Source organism: Sapajus apella, unplaced genomic scaffold (assembly GCF_009761245.1).
Source record: "Sapajus apella isolate SASKATOON/1434 unplaced genomic scaffold, GSC_monkey_1.0 scaffold37, whole genome shotgun sequence".
In the NCBI taxonomy this organism is placed as follows: domain Eukaryota; kingdom Metazoa; phylum Chordata; class Mammalia; order Primates; family Cebidae; genus Sapajus; species Sapajus apella.
In genome coordinates this window covers 20,699,918-20,718,951 of record NW_022436977.1, presented here as the reverse complement: position 1 = coordinate 20,718,951, position 19,034 = coordinate 20,699,918, and the positions used below count along the sequence as shown (strand labels likewise).

The following is a 19,034-nucleotide window of genomic DNA, read 5'->3' as shown; positions in this document are numbered from 1 at the left end:
CTGGCTCAGTTTTGATCTATGGACTGAACATCCTTTAATATGCCCTCCTTCTCCTAGAGGCAATATGAATGAGTTTTCTTTAAATGTTTAAAGTATCTTGCCAGCTGGGAGTGTTGGCTCACACCTATAATCCCAGCACTTTAGGAGGCAAAGGTGGGCGGACCACCAGAGGTCAGGAGTTCGAAACCAGCCTGGCAAATATGGTAAAACCCTGTCTCTACTAAAAATACAAATATTAGCTGGGTGTGGTGTCACGCATCTCAGCTACTCAGAAGCTGAAGCATAAGAATCGTTTGTTTTGTTTTGTTTTGTTTTTGGGACGGAGTTTCGCTCTTGTTACCCAGGCTGGAGTGCAATGGCGCGATCTCGGCTCACCACAACCTCCGCCTCCTGGGTTCAGGCAATTCTCCTGCCTCAGCCTCCTGAGTAGCTGGGATTACAGGCACGCGCCACCATGCCCAGCTAATTTTTTGTATTTTTAGTAGAGACGGGGTTTCACCGTGTTGACCAGGATGGTCTCGATCTCTTGACCTCGTGATCCACCTGCCTCGGCCTCCCAAAGTGCTGGGATTACAGGCTTGAGCCACTGCGCCCGGCCATAAGAATCGTTTGAATCTGGGAGGTAGAGGTTGCAGTGAGCCAAGATTGTGCCTCTGCACTCCAGCCTGGGCTACAGAGCAAGAATCTGTCTAAAAATAATAATAAATAAAAAATAAAGTGTCTTGAGAAGTGACTTTGTTCTGGGCGACGGTAAGAAGATACCTAAAATACTTAATCATCTATAGGAGATTCGTTAAATAAAGTATATAGTACATTGTTCCATGCATTGACCAAAAATGGATATGTAGTAATAAATTTATTACATGGAAAGTTGCCTACAAGATATTGTTAAGTGAAAAAGCAGGTCACAAAACAATATACATAGTACTTTTGATATGCATTAAAAATGCATTTATGGACCTGGGAGTGATGACTCATGCCTCTAATCCTAGTGCTTTGGGAGGCCAAGGAGGGAGGATCACCTGATGCCAGGAGTTTGAGATAACTCTTGGTAATATAGTGAAACCCCTATCTATAAAATTAGCTGGGCATGGTGGCATGCACCTGTAATCTCAGCTACTTAGGAGACTGAAGATGGCTTGAGCCCAGGAGTCCAAAGTTATAGTGACTACAATTGTGTCACTGAAATCCAGCCTAGGCAACAAAGCAAGATTCTGTCTCAAAAAAAAAAAAAAAGAAAAGAAAAAGTCTAGAAAGATCTATGCTAGTGGTTATATATTGGTTTGATCACTGCAGCCTCATCCTCCTGGGCTCAAGTGATCCTCCCACCTCAGCCTCCCAAGTAGCTGGGACCACAGATGCATACCACCATGCCCAGCTAATTTTTGTATATTTTGTAGAGATGGGTTTTACCATGTTGCTCAGGCTAGTCTACTGGGTTCAAGCAATTCTGCTGCTTTGGAGTAATTTTTAATGCGGATTTAAAATAATCCCATCAATGCTCAGATGCCAAAAGAAAGCATTGTGCACACCAATATAATGTTAACAAGGATCAATATTTCAAAGTTACTATATCACCCTGCTACAAAATATGGTCTTTGGCAATCCCTGGCTTCTGTTGTGTTTTTGGATGCAATGTGCTGCTTCTCTGGGATACTGACAAATGAAAACATAACACCTGAACAGGAGCATGAAGTGAGTTCAATCCATCATGGTGTTTACTTGATAGGTATCAGGAATTGCACTGCTGAAAACAACACAAACAACATGCTGAAACTAACAGATTCAGTGAAAAACTATGTAGGTTAAAAAAAGCTTTTAACTTCTACTTAAAGCTCAGACAATGGATCCACACTAGTATCTGCTTAAAGGGCAGTAGATGACACATGACTAGCTCCACTCACAGCTGTGTCTTCTGCCTGAAAGTCAGCACAGGAGGATTTATTGTGATGCCACACTAGCATCTGCAGCAGGTACTGAGGAATGGGGAAAAAAAAAATAAATAAAGGTTTGGAAAATTGCAGGTTGATCATCTGAAACCAGCCCCACATAAAGTCCCACTGCATCAAGTGGGGCCATATTTAATTGGGTCACTCTTTAGAACAATATCTAGCAGAGAAAGCTACCATGAGCTAGAAGACTAGATGAACGGCAGTGCAGAGAACAAAAAATAGGGCAGAAACCTTGGGTTTTCTGCCAAGTATAGAAAAAATACATTGCAGCAGACTGTGCAGAGGCATGACCATCTTTTCATTGCTTGCCAAGAATCTAAGTATGGCTTTTAAAAATTACAATGGAAATAGAAGCAAATGTTAAGGAACAAGAACCACTATGTTTTGAAAAGATAGGTGAAAAGTGATGACTAATCAGGCAAAAACTATCTGAATCCCTACTATGTGCCCATTAATTCATTCAATACATATCTGCTTAATATCACTAACTGCTAACAGACAAAATAAAAGCAACAAATCTGTGCTTTCTAGAGTTTACAGGTCTGCCTGCCTCAGCCTCCCAAAGTGCTGGGATTATACGTGTGGGCCACCGCACCCAGCCAAATAGAATAGTTTTAAATCACATTATTTCTCTGGATTTTATCTTCATCTATAAAATGGGAGTTTTGGCCAAGCGCAGTGGCTCACGCCTGTAATCCCAGTACTTTGGGAGGCCAAGGCGGATCACGAGGTCAAGAGATTGAGACCATCCCGGCCAACATGGTGAAGCCCCTTCTCTACCAAAAAATACAAAAATTAGCTGGGCGTGGTGGCATGCGTCTGTAGTCCCAGCTACTCGGGAGGCTGAGGCAGGAGAATTGCTTGAACCCAGGAGGCGGAGGATGCAGTGAGCCAAGATTGACCCACTGCACTGCAGCCTGGCGCCTGGCAACAGAGTGAGACTCTGTCTCAAAATAAATAAATAAAATAAAATAAAATGGGAGTTTTAGACTAATCTCTAAACTCCCTTCCTGTTCTAAAATTCCATAATCCGAGGATCTAAGGAAAAAAGAATGAAATGAAGGAGAATTGCTTGAACCGGGGAGGCAGGGGTTGCAGTGAGCTGAGATCGACCCACTGCACTGCAGCCTGGCGCCTGGCAACGGAGTGAGACTCTTGTCTCAAAAAAACAAAAAAGAGAGTATTTTAAAAATGTTTTAGGCTGGGCACGATGGCTCATGCCTGTAAATCCCAATGCTTTGGGAGGCTAAGGCAGGAGGACCGTTTGAGCTCAGGAATTTGAGACCAGTCTGGGCAACACAGAAAGACACCCTCTCTACAAAATTTTAAAAATTAGCCAGCCGTGGTGGTGTGCATCTGTAGCCCCTAGCTACTTGGGTGGCTGAAGCAGAAGGATCGCTTGAGCCAGGGAGGTCAAGGCTGCAGTGAGCTGTGATTGTGTCACTGCTCTCCAGCCTGGATGACAGAGTGAGACACTGTCTCAAAAGAAAAAAAAAAAAAACGTTTCAGATAAATGGAAAAGAAAGAAGTGAGCAGACACTGGAGAAGGGGAAAAAAAGTCTAATGGTATGGTGCCAAAACAAAATCACAGCCTACCTCATGCTGTCTTATAATGCGATCCTGCAGAAAAACATCTACCAAAAGTCTACTATAGAGGCAGCAAAATAAACTGCTACAATAGAATACTACAGGACATCATGGAGGCACAATAAGATAATGGTCACTTCCACCACTTGGGAGCAGCAGGGCCTGGGAGGTGTCGAAAATGTTTTCAAGGAGGAAACTGAATACACTGTTCCCCTGGTTGGGCACTGGTAAAGGAAGGAGTGACTGGAAGCTTCAGGAGGAGCTTTCTATTTCTGCTGTATCCCCTGCCCCTCCTTTCACCTACAACACTGTAGATTGTCATGCAGCAGGCACACAGTAAATATCTGAGTAATTAATTAATTTGCTAATTACTTAATGCATGTACCATGATATGAAGCCTTGAACAAAGCAGGCTTTCAATAACAATGCCATGATGATACATTTTTTTAAAATTTCACTGAAAGGTATTCATTACTCAGCTGGACACAGTGGCTCACATCTGTAATCCCAGCACTTTGGCAGACTAAGACAGGAAGATTGCCTAAGACCAGAAGTTCAAGACCAGCTTGGCCAATACAGTGAGATCCTGTATCTAAAAAAAAAAAAAATTTTTTTTTAATTAGCTTGGGAGGCTGAGGCAGGAGGATTGCTTGAGTCTAAGAGTTCAAGCATGCAGTGAGCTGTGACTGAGTCACTGCAGTCCAGCCTCAGTGACAGAGAGAGACCCTGTTTCAAAAAAAGCCAACAAAAAAATTACCAATGTTATAACTTTTTCGATTATTTTCTCAACTACATATTATGTTAACAGTATAGTTGCAGTCATGTAAGTATGTAAGAAATTTGTATCATTTTTATTAAGAATAAATAAATTCATGAATAAATGACAGTGAAAGATGAAAGAAAGTAAGAGAAGCATTCCAAAAAGCCAGAGACATAATATAGCCTTGGAAACACAATTATCCTAGGGTTAGGGCATAAGTGATAGGAAGAAAAAATAAGGCTATGGAGGTTGGTAGAGGCAGGGTTATAGTCTTATAAAGAATGTACTCTTGGCCGGGCGCAGTGGCTCAAGCCTGTAATCCCAGCACTTTGGGAGGCCGAGGCGGGTGGATCACGAGGTCAAGAGATCGAGACCATCCTGGTCAACATGGTGAAACCCCGTCTCTACTAAAACTACAAAAAATTAGCTGGACATGGTGGCACATGCCTGTAATCCCAGCTACTCAGGAGGCTGAGACAGGAGAATTGCCTGAACCCAGGAGGCGGAGGTTGCGGTGAGCCGAGATGGCGCCTTTGCACTCCAGCCTGGGTAACAAGAGCGAAACTTCGTCTCGAGCTGGGGAAATCTGGGCAGAATGGATTCTAGGGGTCTTCACTATAGAGAAGACATCATGGCTGTTTCAGGAGCCAAAACCCACCACCTACCCAGACCAATGATTGGATTCAGGCTCAATGTTCACTTTCTGGTCGGCTGCTGGGAGAAGCACCTTGTTCAGTGAGAGAACACTGGGCTGAGCTGGGCGCGGTGGCTCAAGCCTGTAATCCCAGCACTTTGGGAGGCCAGGAGGGAGGATCACCTGAGGTCAGGAGTTCAAGACCAGCCGGACCAACATGTGAAACCCCGTCTCTACTAAAACTACAAAAAATTAACTGGGCATGGTGGCACATGCCTGTAATCCCAGCTACTCAGGAGGCTGAGGCAGGAGAATTGCCTGAACCCAGGAGGCGGAGGTTGCGGTGAGCCGAGATCGCACCATTGCACTCCAGCCTGGGTAACATGAGTGAAACTCCATCTCAAAAAAAAAAAAAAAATGTACTCTTATAGGCCAGAGATTACCCATCCTTTTTTTTTTTTTTTTCCTTTTAGAGATGAATCTCATTATGTTGCCCAGGCTGGAGTGCAGTGACTAATCACAGTCACGATCATAGAGCACTGCAGTGTTCAGCTCCTGGGCTCAGGTCATCCTTTTGTCTTGGGCTCCCATGTAGCTGGGACGACAGGCAGTGACAATGCTCTGAGCTTAATCTTTTGACTCTTCAAACTTCTTTTTTAATGTCAAAAATGGTAAAGATTACCATGCGATAGTAATTGTAAGTTTAGCATCTACTGATTTTTTTGTCTTCTTTTTTTTTTTGAGACAAAGTTTCGCTCTCATTGCCCAAGCTGGAGCACAATGGTGTGATCTCAGCTCACTGCAACCTCCACCTCCCAGGTTCAAGCAATTCTCTTGCCTTAGCTTCCTTGAGTAGCTGAGATTACAGGCACATGCCACCATGCCTGCTAATTTTTTGTATTATTATTATTATTTTAGTAGATGGGGTTTCACCATGCTGGCCAGGCTGGTCTTGAACTCCTGACCTTGTGAACTGCCTGCCTGCCCAGCTAATTCTTGTATTTTTAGTAGAGACGAGATTTCACCATGTTGACCAGGCTGGTCTTGAACTTCTCAGGTGATCTACCCACTTCAGCCTCCCAAAGTGCTGGGATTACAGGCGTGAACCACCACGCCCAAAAAGTATCAATTTTAAAAATAAAGAAAAACATTAAAGCAGATTCATTAGGAATTTTACTTATTTATTTTAACTTTTTTTTTTTTTTTTTTTTTTTTTTGAGACGGAGTTTCACTCTTGTTACCCAGGCTGGAGTGCAAGGGCACGATCTCTGCTCACCGCAACCTCCGCCTCCTGGGTTCAGGCAATTCTCCTGCCTCAACCTCCTCAGTAGCTGGGATTACAGGCACGCGCCACCATGCCCAGCTAATGTTTTTTTTTGTATTTTAGTAGAGACGGGGTTTCACCATGTTGACCAGGATGGTCTCGATCTCCTGACCTCGTGATCCACCTGCCTTGGCCTCCCAAAGTGCTGGGATTACAGGCTTGAGCCACCGCGCCCGGCCTATTTTAATTTTTTCTAGAGACAGGGTCTTGCTCTGTCTCTTAAAGTGCAGTGGTGTGATCACCGCTCACTACAGCCTTGAACTTCTGGGCTCAAGGGATCCTCCCAACTCAGCCTCCCAAGTAGCTGGGAGTACAAGCATACACCACCAAACTCTGCTAATTTTTATTTTTTGAGACAGAGACTCACTTTGCCACCAGGCTGGAATGAAGTGGCATGATCTTGGCTCACTACAATCTCTGCCTCCCAGGTTTACATGGCATTGTTACTAATTGATTGCAGTTTGGCCTTTCCCCTTCATTATCCAAAACCTGGTTGGCATGGGATTATACCTCACTTACAACCCAGGGCAACTCTGAAGGGTCATCATAGCTCATACTCTTCATGGAGTTGGCTGAAGCTTTCACTGCAACTTCCCAGCAGCCCAACTTCTCCCTCTGCCCATCCTGTTTACCTCTCTTTTTTTTCCCTTCCCTTCTGCAGGTGATGATCCCAAGAACACTCCCTAAAAAATACTTGCTATTGCTAATCTCCATCTCACAGTCTGTTTTCTGGGCATGGTTCTCCTGCCACAGCCTCTGGAGTAGCTGGGGACTACAGGCTGAGCCACCGCACCCAGCCTAGAATAGTTTTCGATTGCTGGTTGAGTAGGGCAAGGCCAATATGAGTTGAGAAAAACAGAGATGGGAAGGTTCATTATAGTTAATCATTTCCCATTTTTGCCTTGCTTCCTTTGCCGAAGTCTGTTTGCCATCTGAGAGGGGTGGGGATTTCTTAGATCTTATGAAGCCAGACGTGAGCTCTGGCTTCATAAGATCTAAGAAATTAGGTGTGAACCAAGTATTAATAGTTTTGGTGTTGCTTTTCTGTACTGCATCTATGAGAGAATAATCATTGTTCTTGGAAGGGGCAATAATACTTCTACGCTACTGCAGGACTTTGGGAAATAATGTTTGAGGATAGGAAGCACAGAATAATTATTCAAAGATGACAAGTCTTCCTGCCTCAAAATCGTTATCACTGGGATTTGAATAAAAATACCAAGGTTTTCCCATTCTTGAGGTTTTATACTCTAAGTTCTTGAACCTGAGGTCTGAAAAATAAGGCAACCTCATCCTCACCCTAAACAGGTTAGAGCCAGTAACTTTTTATTTTTCTATGCAGACAAAAGAATTATGCAGAAAAAACAAAAGAGACTGGGGCTTTTTCTGCATTACTGAAATTCACTTTAAACATATAGTTAGCTTGCTATACGCAGAGAGCAATGGTGTTGAGAGTCCCATGATGTTAATTCAAGCCTATTTTAAACCAGATATGAGAAAGTTTCCAAACATCTTTGTGTCTCAGATTCTTCATCTGTAAAACTGCGTTATTGAGAGGATAATTTGAGACACAGTGCGCAAAACAATTTGTTAGGGCTATTATTTCTAACCCAGAAGGTGTTGACTGTCAGTAACAGTGCATTAGTTACGATTCATCGAGGGCAGCTTCTGGACTTTCTGTTTGGAAGTCCCGCCAAGGCAAAAGCAGCAGTGCGTTTAAAAATTGGAGTGAAATTCTTTCGGTTCGTGAAAGCAGTAACCTTGGAAACAAGACTGGTACCACCCCTTTCAGTCCTAAAGCTTTGTTTCTCCCGCTTTTCTGCATAATGTTTAGGGCATCGCTATTTTACGGTCTTTTTGTTTTGTCTTTTTTTTCCACATTATTAGCACAAAAGAGAAATTCCCCTTCTACAGAAGCAAGTACAAAGCTTTTCTAGTCGCCCCTTTCTGGCTGTAGCTCACCTACTATTTTTTCTATTCCGCGGTCGGAGCCCCAAAGTCCTCAAAGACAAATATTTTCGCGAGGGCCAGTGTAGGACAGGAACCCCCTAGATCTTGAATCAAGGGAATCTAGTAGGTAATAACAGAAAGGATTCGGACCCAGAAATCAGAGACATCAGAGACCAGAGACCGCCAAATTTAACAACACCCTTTGCGACAGAGAAAACTCTCGCGAGAAAGGACTGCAAGGAGACGAGAGGAAGCAACGTTCTCGCGAGAAGATGGGGTGCCTCGGCGGAAACTTGGAGATGGCCCCCTAGGCTACTCGGCCCCAGCCAGTGGGTGGGGCCAGAGTAAAGCCGCCCCCTTCCGGCTTTTTTCCCCGCCTCCCAACCGTGAGGTGCTGCGTTGGGGGCGCGGGCAGCTGGGTTCTCCCGGTTCCCTTGGGCAGGTGCAGGGTCGGGTTCAAAGCCTCCGGAACGCGTTTTGGTCTGATTTGAGGAGGGGGGCGGGGAGGGGCCTGCGGCTTGCGGCCCCGCCCCCTTCTCCGGCTCTCTGCGGACAGATAAGCCCGCCTCCACCCTCTGCCGGCCCTGGGGCCGTGTCCCCCGTGCATCTCCAGCAGAGGCCTGAGCTTCTGCCTGCAGGTGTCTGCGGCGAGCCCCCTAGGGTACACCCCGATTTGGCCCCATGGTGGGTTTCGGGGCCAACCGGCGGGCTGGCCGCCTCCCCTCTCTGGTGCTGGTGGTGCTGCTGGTGGTAATCGTCGTCCTTGCCTTCAACTACTGGAGCATCTCCTCCCGCCACGTCCTGCTTCAGGAAGAGGTGGCCGAGCTGCAGGGCCAGGTCCAGCGCACCGAAGTGGCCCGAGGGCGGCTGGAGAAGCGCAATTCTGACCTCTTGCTGTTGGTGGACACGCACAAGAAACAGATCGACCAGAAGGAGGCCGACTACGGCCGCCTCAGCAGCCGGCTGCAGGCCAGAGAGGGCCTGGGGAAGAGATGCGAGGATGACAAGGTAAGGACGACTCCGTTCTATTTCAACCCCCATAGTTTCTTTTCTCTACGGTGTCTGGGGCAGGGTGTTAATCCGGTAGCGGTTGCCCTATCCCTTACAGTACTGCAGTCCTGAAGGCTCCTTTCACCCCCAACAACTCTCTATCTGTCAGACTTTTCCTGGTTTATCAGTGCCACGTTCTCCGGTTCCTGCCAGACAAAACTGACTTTAAATTCTGATTCTCTAGAGTGACCTGTGTGCGGATGCCGCCTATTCTCTAAGCTCAGCTGCTGAGCTGGCAGTAGTAATCGTCTGGTCTATGTGGCCGCCTTACCTTCAAAGAGACACCAATCTGGAGACTGCCAGGTTTGGTGTGGGCATTGTTGTCTCATTCTTATTCCGTGCACATTGATCAATATTAATTTAGTTATTTAAAGAACGAAGCCGCCTCTGACTCCTCTACCTATGGTAGTCACCATATATTTTCAAAGCTGTGTGACTTTTTAAATCTCTATAGGGCGATGTATTGAATAACTAAATAATCAGCTATTACTGCTTTTTTGTGATCAAAATGTTATGATAGATGGACCCTCGAGCTATATGTGAGCCGCGCTTGTGTCTTGGACATAGTTGATCCATAATTATCTACTCAATTTGAATTGTTAATGAAATTAGCCAAAAGATTAGAATCTAAAAATGAGTTTTTTGTTTGTTTGTTTGTTTGTTTTTTTGAGACGAAGTCTCACTGTGTCTCCCAGGCTGGAGTGCAGTGGCACAATCTCAGCTCACTACGACCTCTGCCTCCCGGGTCCAAACGATTCTCCTGCCTCAGCCTCCCAAGTAGCTGGGACCACAGACCTCAGCCTCCCTGGTAGCTGCCACCACGCCCGGCTAATTTTTTGTATTTTTAGTAGAGGCGGGGTTTCACGGTGTTACCAGGATGGTGTCGATCTCCTGACCTCGTGATCCGCCCGCCTCGGCCTCCGAAAGTGCTGGAACTACAGGCGTGAGCCACCACACCCGGCCAAAAATAAGTTTTAAGCAATAGAATACCCTGTCAGTGTCTTCATTGAAAGAAAATAGAATGAAATTTTGTATGGCCAAGTAGCTATTAGGGTTGGTGTTTTATGCAGATGGAAAACTATACAGTTTTAAATAGTAAAAAGTTTAAAATTGAACTGTAACCATACTTACTACTAAATAGTCTTTATTTTCATTATCTCATTGGTAACTATAGTAATAGTTTATGACTTATGCAACTACTGTAGGTATAATAGAGTTATGAATATTTCAGGGCAGGATAGTAGATGCCTTTCTTTCTATACCCTTCTTTGGTGATCTTCACATTTTTGTGTGTAAATGCCGGTTATAATTACAAGTTTTACTTTACGCATTAAAATCACTTAAGGGTGAATCATTACAAATTAAACTCTCCACGAGCTTCTAACTTTCCTGTTGACAGCCTCTACTTTGCTTTCTTACTTCATGAAGATTAAGGCTCTCAGCTATGTGCTTCCCTATAACCCCCTCCTCTTCACCATAACATAGACATGCTCTGACAGGGGCAGGGAATCAGTAAATTTATGTATGTGCTGCATACCGAGCTCTAAAGACTGAAAAACTTGGGCAGAGTAGGTAGAAATCCCTGAAAGTTTGGAGTATTAAAGCAAGGTCTTCCTACTTGGAATGGTTAAGCATTACAATTCACATTCTTCTGTCTGGTCTCAAAGGAAGGTCTCTTTTAGTAATTAATAACTGTTGATTACATTCTTTCATCCACTAGACTGTTTTTTTTTTTTTTTGAGACAGGGTCTTACTGTGTTGCTCAGGCTGGAGTGCAGTAGCTATTCACAGGCATGATGCACTACAGCATTGACCTGAGCTCAAGTGATCTTCCTGCTTCAACCTCTAAGTAGCTGAACTGCAGGTGTGCACCACCTTGCCCAGCTCTACTGAACTGTCAGTCTCTTTCAGTTTGTTTCACTTTTTACCTTCAACAGGATGTGGATGTCCCCTGTTCTAAGTAAAGAACAAAAGACTTATATATATTGCTGTTTCCCAACCAACCCATTTGTTTTTTCACTTTCATTGCTAAAGTCAAATTATCGATAGTCTACAAATGTTCCATCTACTTGTTTTTTCATACCCATCCTAATCTTAAAATGTCTGCCATCTTTCTTTCCTCCGCTTTTCTGAAACTATTCTCTTAAAGGTCACAAATAGCAGACTTCCTAGTCAAAACCAAAAAACATTTTTATTCTAACTCTCTTTGATCTCTCAGTAGTTTGGGCCTGTTGATTGTCTCTAGCTATTTAGAAACTATTTCCTTTCTTGCTTCTGTAATATTGGACTCTTCAGTCCTATCTTCTTCACTATATTCATTGCTGGATTTATTTTTTCTTTCCAGCCACCTAATAAGGGACTTTGTTCTTGAGCCTTTGCTATCCCTTGAGAGCAGTATTCCCCAAAGTGGTGTTAAACAGAATTCTCTTCTTATAATATTTCATAGGTGGTAAGGAGAAAAAAAAGAAAACCTGTTTTGGAGGGAAATGTTAGTGTATCCTCCTCTTGGAATTTATGATGTCTGCTAGAATATAAAAGCTCTGAGAAAACCATTAGTAAAGAAGCCTAGTCAATTTTGTTTAACTCAGTCTCATTTAGTTTATTTGATCACAGGTTACTATTTTCATGGCCTACCTGTTATGGTACAGAATAATATAGCAAAGCATAATAGTTTGGGAAAATTGCGGTAGGTATCTTCTTTTTTTTTTTTGAGATGGAGTTTCACTATTGTTGCACAGCCTAGAGTGCAATGGTGTGATCTCGACTCACTACAACCTCTGCCTCCCAGGTTCAAGCAATTCTCCTGCCTCAACCTCCTGAATAGCTGGGATTAGGGCATGCGCCACCACACCTGGCTAATTTTGTGTTTTTAGTAGAGATGGGGTTTCCTGAGTAGCTGGGATTAGTGCACACGCCACCATGCCAGGCTAATTTTGTATTTTTAGTAGACATGGGGTTTCTCCATGTTAGTCAGGCTGGTCTTAAACTCCCGACGTCAGGTGATTCGCCTGCCTTGGCCTCCCAAAGTGCTGGGATTACAGGTGCGAGTCACCATGCCGGACCTGCCCCGGGTATCTTAACTACTAATAAGTGTTTGGTTAATATTCTCTGCAGCTGGCTCACAAGTTTGCGTCTGTTACTTGAATGTCAGTTCTGTATATTTTTAAAAAATTTTTCTTTTTTTAGTTTTGTAGAGATAGGGTGTTGCTATGTTGTCCAGCCCTACTCTTGGCTCCAAGTGATCCTCCTGCCTTGGGCTTACAAAGTGCTGGGATTCCAGGTGTGAGCCACCATACCTGGCCACATAACAGTTTTAGATCTGGAAAATTATTGCAAAGATAGTACAGGGAGTTTCTATGTACCCCATACCCAGTCTTCCCTATTACTAACATCTTACATAAGTATGATGCGTTTGTCTCAATTAATGAACCAGTGTTCACATCTTATTATGAAAGTCCATGCTTTATTCAGTTTTCTTTAGTTTTCTCCTGCTGTACTTTTTTAATTCCAAGGTCTCATCCAGGGTACTATGTTACATTTAGACATTTACGTCTCCTTAAGCTTCTTTTCAGACTTTCCTTGTTTTTCAGATCTTTTCTTGTTTTTGATGATCTTGACAGTTTTAAGGATTACTGATTAGGTGTTTTGTAGAATGTCCCTCAATTGGGAATTGTCTGAGTCTCTTCTCAGGATTAGACTGGGATTATGGGTTTTGGGAGAAAGACCACAGAAGTAAATTACCAGTTTCAACACATCATATCATGGGTGCATTTTACAAAATGATTTATCACTATTGATATTAACCTCGATTACCTGGTGTGAGATAGTGCTTGTCAGCCTTCTCCACTAAAAAGTACTCTTAAAAATTTTTTTTTCTTTCCATACTGTACACTTTGGAAGAAAATAATTATGTTCACCCTCATTTAATGGATGCATAGTTATGCTCTTCCTCCTTAAGGGCAGAGTATCAACATAAACTATATGGAATTCTTCTGCACAGGAGATTTGTCTCTTCTCCCTTATTTATTAACTTAATCATTTACTTATTATGGACTTGTGGATATTTATTTTATACTTCGGCTTATAATCCAATATGTTTATTTTTTTGTTGCTCAAATTGTTCCAGCTCTGGCCATTGGAGAGCTCCTTCAGTTAGCTCCTTTATCCCCTCTTTATTTATTTATTTTTTTGAGATGGAGTCTCACTCTGTCACCCAGAGTGGAGTACAGTGGTGTGACCTTGACTCACTGCAACTTCTGCCTCTGCAGTTGAGGCAATTCTTCTGCCTCAGCCTCCTGAGTAGCTGGGACTACAGGTGGACGCCAACATGCCCAGCTAATTTTTGTATTTTTAGTAGAGATGGGGTTTCAACATGTTGGCCAGGCTGGTCTCCAACTTCTGACCTCAAGTGATGCACCTGCCTTGGCCTCCCAAAGTGCTGGGATTACAGACATGAGCCACCATGCCCGGCCCCTTCTTTACTTTTATAGTGCCAGAAAATGCAAAGAATTTCCATATACCCTATGCCCAGTTTTAGTGTGACATACTCTTCTTACTTTTTGGTACTTTAAGGTGCTCTAGGCTCATCTTACATATTTCCTACTCCAGTCCTAGAGTCAGCCATTTCTCCAAGGAGTCCTGGTTCCTTTTATTGGAGAATGGCATTAGAAACCAAGGTCTGTGGCTGGGCACAGTGGCTCACACCTGTAATCCCAACACTTTGGGAGGCTGAGGCAGGCGGATCACTTGAGGTCAGGAGTTCAAGACCAACCTGACGAACATGGTGAAACCGCATCTCAACTTAAAAATACGAAAATTAGGCCAGACACCATGACTTATGCCTGTAATCCCAACACTTTGGGACATCAAGGTGGGCAGATCACGAGGTCAGGAGTTTGAGACCAGCCTGACCAGCAGAGTGATACCCTGTCTCTACTAAAAATATAAACATTAGCTGGATATGGTGGCACATGCCTGTAGTCCCAGCTATTCGGGAGGCTGAGGCAGGAGAATCGCTTGAACCCCTCAGGCGGAGGTTACAGTGAGCCGAAATTACGCCACTATCCTCCAGTCTAGATGACAGTGAAACTTTGTTTCAAAAAAAAAAAATTAGCTGGGTGTCGGTGGGTGCCTGTAATCCTAGCTACTTGGGAAGCTGAGGCAAGAGAATCACTTGAACCTGGGAGGCAGCGGTTGCAGTGAGCCAAGATCACGCCACTGCATTCCAGCCTGAGAAACAGAGTAAAACTCTTTCTTAAAAAAATAAAAATAAAAAATAAACCAGGTCTGCATGGCAGATATACTCATTGCTACTATAAGGTTATCTTTGGAAATCTGGGAATCGTTGCTCCAGAGGAATCAGAAAAGTGATATTTAATTTCTTCCACATTATTATGCCATTCTGTCACTTCCAATCTGTTACCTGGGCTAACTAAACATAGAAATTCTTTTTTTTTTTCTTTTGAGATGGAGCCCCACTCTGTCACCCAGGCTGGAATGCAGTGGCATGGTCTCAGCTCACTGCACCATCTACCTCCTGGGCTCAAGCGATTCTTCTGCCTCATCCTCCTGAGTAGCTGGGACTACAGGCTCAGCCACCACGGCCGGCTAATTTTTGATTTTTTAGTAGAGACTGTGTTTCACTATGTTGACCAGGCTGGTCTTGAACCTCTGACCTCAAGTGATCTGCCCACCTCGGCCTCCCAAAGTGCTGGGATTACAGGATTGACCCACCACATCCGGCTTTGAACATAGAAGTTCTTTAAAGGAGCTTGAAGCTGCTCCTGTCTTGTCCAAAGAAGTAAGAACGGTGGCCGATGCCTGTAATCCCAGCACTTTGGGAGGCCGAGGCAGGCGGATCACCTGAGGTCAGGAGTTTGAGACCAGCCTGACCAACATGGAGAAATATTATCTCTACTAAAAATACAAAATTAACTGTATTTTTGTGGTGGCACATGCCTGTAATCCCAGCTACTTGGGAGACGAAGGCAGGAGAATTGCTTGAACCCGGGAGGCAGAGGTTGTGGTAAGCTGAGATCACGCCATTGCACTCCAGCCTGGGTAACAAGAGTGAAACTTCATCTTAAAAAAAAAAAGTAAGAAACAAGCCCTGCTATTCTGAGATTCCCTCAAAGTTTTCTTATTTTTTACCTTCCCTCTAAAGGGTTTCAGTCTGAAGGAATATATTTGTTTGCTAGGGCTGCCATAACAAAATACCACAGACTAGGTGTCTTAAGCAACAGAAATTTATTTTCTCACATTTCTGAAGGTTGGAAGTCTAAGACCAAGGTGCTGGCAGAGTTGTTTTACTCTGAGGCTTCTCTTCTTGGCTTGTAGATGGCAACCTTCTTGCTGCTTTATTGTGACATGATAGTCTCTCTTATGCACATATCCCTGGGGTCTTTTTCTCTTCTTATAATGATACAAGTTATATTGGATTAGACCCATTGTAACTTAAGCACTCTAAAGACCTTGTCTCCAAATATGGTTATATTCTGAGGTCCTGGAGGTTGGGATTTCAATATGTGAATCTGGGGGAAACACAGTTCATCCTAAAACAAGGGATATCCATCAGACACAGACATAAACACACACACACACACACACACACACACACACACCCTTTTATTTCCTCTTTCACATACACACACACACACCCTTTTATCTCCTCCTTCACACACACACACACCCTTTTATTTCCTTTTTCTTTTTGAGACAGAGTTGCACTCCGTCACCAGGCGCCAGGCTGGGGTGCAGTGGCGCGACCTCAGCTCACTGTAACCTCCACTTCCCGGGCTCAAGCAATTCTCCTACCTCAGCCTCCCCAGTAGCTGGAACTACAGGCACGCGCCACCATGCCCAGCTAATTTTTTTGTATTTTTAGTAGAGACGGGGTTTCACCATGTTGGCCAGGATGGCCTTGATCTCTTGACCTCGTGATCCGCCTGCCTCGGCCTCCCAAAGTGCTGGGATTACAGGTGTGAGCCACCGTGCCCAGCCAGGGCATTTCTCTTAACTTGGATTATTAGTCTCTCTCTCTCTTTCTTTTGAAGACATGGGGTCTTACTACATTGCCCAGGCTAGAATGCGGTAGTTATTCATAGGTGCGATCATAGCACACCACAGCCAGGAATTCCTGGGCTCAAGCAAAGGTCCTCCTGTTTAAGCCTTCGGAGTAGCTGAAACTACAGGTGTGCACCACTGTGCTTGGCTCCTAAACTTGGTTTCTTGCAACCTATAGCTTATAGTAAAGCTGTGTGGTCCAGGTGGGCCAAGTCAAGCTCTTGATAAATTAAAGGAGCTATTAGAATGTAGAAAAGTTCTCAAAATTGTCATTTTGTTATAAACACACACACCCATAAGCCGGTTTTGAGGTTTGAAGCTGATTAGTAAATGACTTTTTTCCACTTTAACAACAGTAATTCTCCCTGATGTAGTGAGTGAGTAATACAGCCACTCTGAAAATAAGGTTTGAAGAAATTCAGGCTGGCTTCACAAAAGAACTGACTAAAAGAAGTAGAGACCAAGGAAAGGGGACTAGTTAGGAATCTACTAAGTTCTCTATTCTTCAGTCAGAATGATGTTTTTTTAAAATTTGATCAAGTAACTCCTCTGCATGTTGAAGCACTCATTATGTTATACTGAAGGAATCAAATACAAAACCCAGATGTCTAACCTCAGTCTTAAATAATGGTTGCATGGCATCATTTATAGGAACCAAGAAGATAGGAAAGGGATGTCTTTTGGAGGAGTTATCAGTTTTGACTTATTTGTTTAACTAAAGGCATATGCCTTTAGTTGAATGGGGAAAATATCATGTGTCAGAAAGGAGGGCGAGAAGCGTATTATACAAAAATGTTTTTTGGGGGAAATATTTTGGAATATAGTAGTAACCCCCTTATTCTTGAGAGGTTTGAGTAAATTGATTAAAATTCTTAAAATAGTAGTGCCTACTACCTGAGTGTTGCGTTAGCTATTATTATTCTACAGCCATTTCCTTATTTCTGTCCTGCCTTTTTTCCAGGATGGGGCTCTGTCTGTGTTCCTGCCCAACATCTGGTCCCAGCCCTAGTCTACCTGCCTCACCTTTTGCTCCTGAACATCTGACCTTTTTTGTTGTTTTCAATTTCCTGGTTCATTTCCAGTTAGACTTAGTTGGCTCCTCCCATAGGTGTCTCAGCTGACTCCTTACTTGCCTGTTCCTCTGTAATTTGAGTTATCATCCTTCTACAGTTTTAATATACTGCACATGATAATTCCTGCCTTTGCCTCTGCCTCACCAGCCATAATCTGGACTTTAACTGTAATTGCTGCCTCAAATTATTCATAAATCAATCAAAACTGAAAACTCCTTCAAATGATACCCCTTTTATATCTTCTTGGTCCCTATAAATGATGCCCATGCAACCATTATTTAAGACTGAAGTTAGAAATTTGGGTATTGTCTTTGATTCCTTCAGTATATCATATTGAGTGCTTCAACATACTGAGGAGTTACTTGATCAAATTAAAAAATGTCGTTCTGACTGCAGAATAGAGAACTTAGTAGATCCCTAACCAGTCCCCTTTCCTTGGTCTCCATTTCTTTTAGTCAGTTCTCCTGTGAAGCCAGCCTGAATTTCCTCAAACCTTATTTTCAGAGTGGCTGTATTATCAGGTTAGAATTCTGCTGTCTCATCTTTAAGGTCTTCCATAGAATGGCTCCAGCTACCTTTGTCTCCAACTGTCTCCTGACCCAAATTGTGTTTTATTTCAGGCTGGTGGTTTTGCTTACTTTTGCCTGCCCACCTGCCTTTCTGTATCATGTTAATTCCTGTTTCTATGCCTTTGTTTCCTGCTGTTTCACTCTTGGCTTCTTGTCTCTTTTCTGTATATTTACTCTACCAATCTTTTTTTTTTTTTTTTTTTTTTGTTTTTTTTTGTTTTTGTTTTTTTGAGATAGTGTTGCTCTGTTGCCCAGGCTGGAGTGTAGTGACGTGATCTTGGCTCACTGCAACCTCTGCCTCCCAGGTTCAAGAGATTCTCCTGCTTCAGCCACATGACCTCGTCATCCACCCACCTTGACCTCCCAAAGTACTGGGATTATAGGCATGAGCCACCACGCCTGACCTGTACTACCAGTCTCTTATCCAGCTTCTGACCCATGTCTACTATGAAGCCCTCTGTGACTTCTGACCTAGAACATGCTTTTCCTTCGTTTTTTTTTTTGAGATGGAGTTTCATTCTTGTTGCCCAGGCTGGAGTGCAATGGCGCAATCTCGCCTCACTGCTACCTCTACCTCCTGGGTTTAAGTGATTCTCCAGCCCCAGCCTCCCAAGTATCTGGGATTATGAGCACCTACCACGATGCCTGGCCAATTTTTTTTTTGTTTTTGTTTTTTTAGTAGAGGCAGGGTTTCACTACATTGGCCAGGCTGGTCTTGAACTCCTGACCTCAGGTGATCCACCCACCTATGCTGCCCAAAGTGCTGGGATTACAGGTGTGAGCCACTGCGCCCGGCCATGCTTTTCCTTCTTTATACACAATTTACACTTATTGTTTGAGCTTCAGTAACTTATTTTGTTCATTTTTCACTAATAGTTTATTGTGTGTGAAGTTTGTTTTCTCAACAAAATTTTAAGTTCCTTGAGGAAGGATTATGTTTTAAATTTTTTGCTGTGGGAAAAATAGTTCTTAGTGATTTTACAAAATGTAGGGGGTTGATTTGTATCCCCTAAAAGGATATGTTGAAATCTAAATCACCAAATATGTTGAAGTCTGAATGTTATCTTATTTTG

General features: G+C 43.4%; 1 protein-coding gene across 6 annotated transcripts in view; it reads left to right on the top strand.

Annotated features, from left to right (window-relative positions):
* Positions 1–8,479: 8,479 nt before the first annotated feature.
* The window catches only part of GOLM2 (golgi membrane protein 2), a 119,146-nt gene continuing 108,591 nt past the window's right edge, over positions 8,480–19,034 (top strand). For all 6 annotated transcript variants that reach the window (XM_032297627.1, XM_032297630.1, XM_032297626.1 and 3 more), the window contains exon 1: positions 8,480–9,215. In XM_032297627.1, coding sequence (XP_032153518.1) covers positions 8,889–9,215 — 327 coding nt within the window. In that variant the 5' untranslated portion in view covers positions 8,480–8,888. The remainder of the gene's footprint in view (positions 9,216–19,034) is intronic.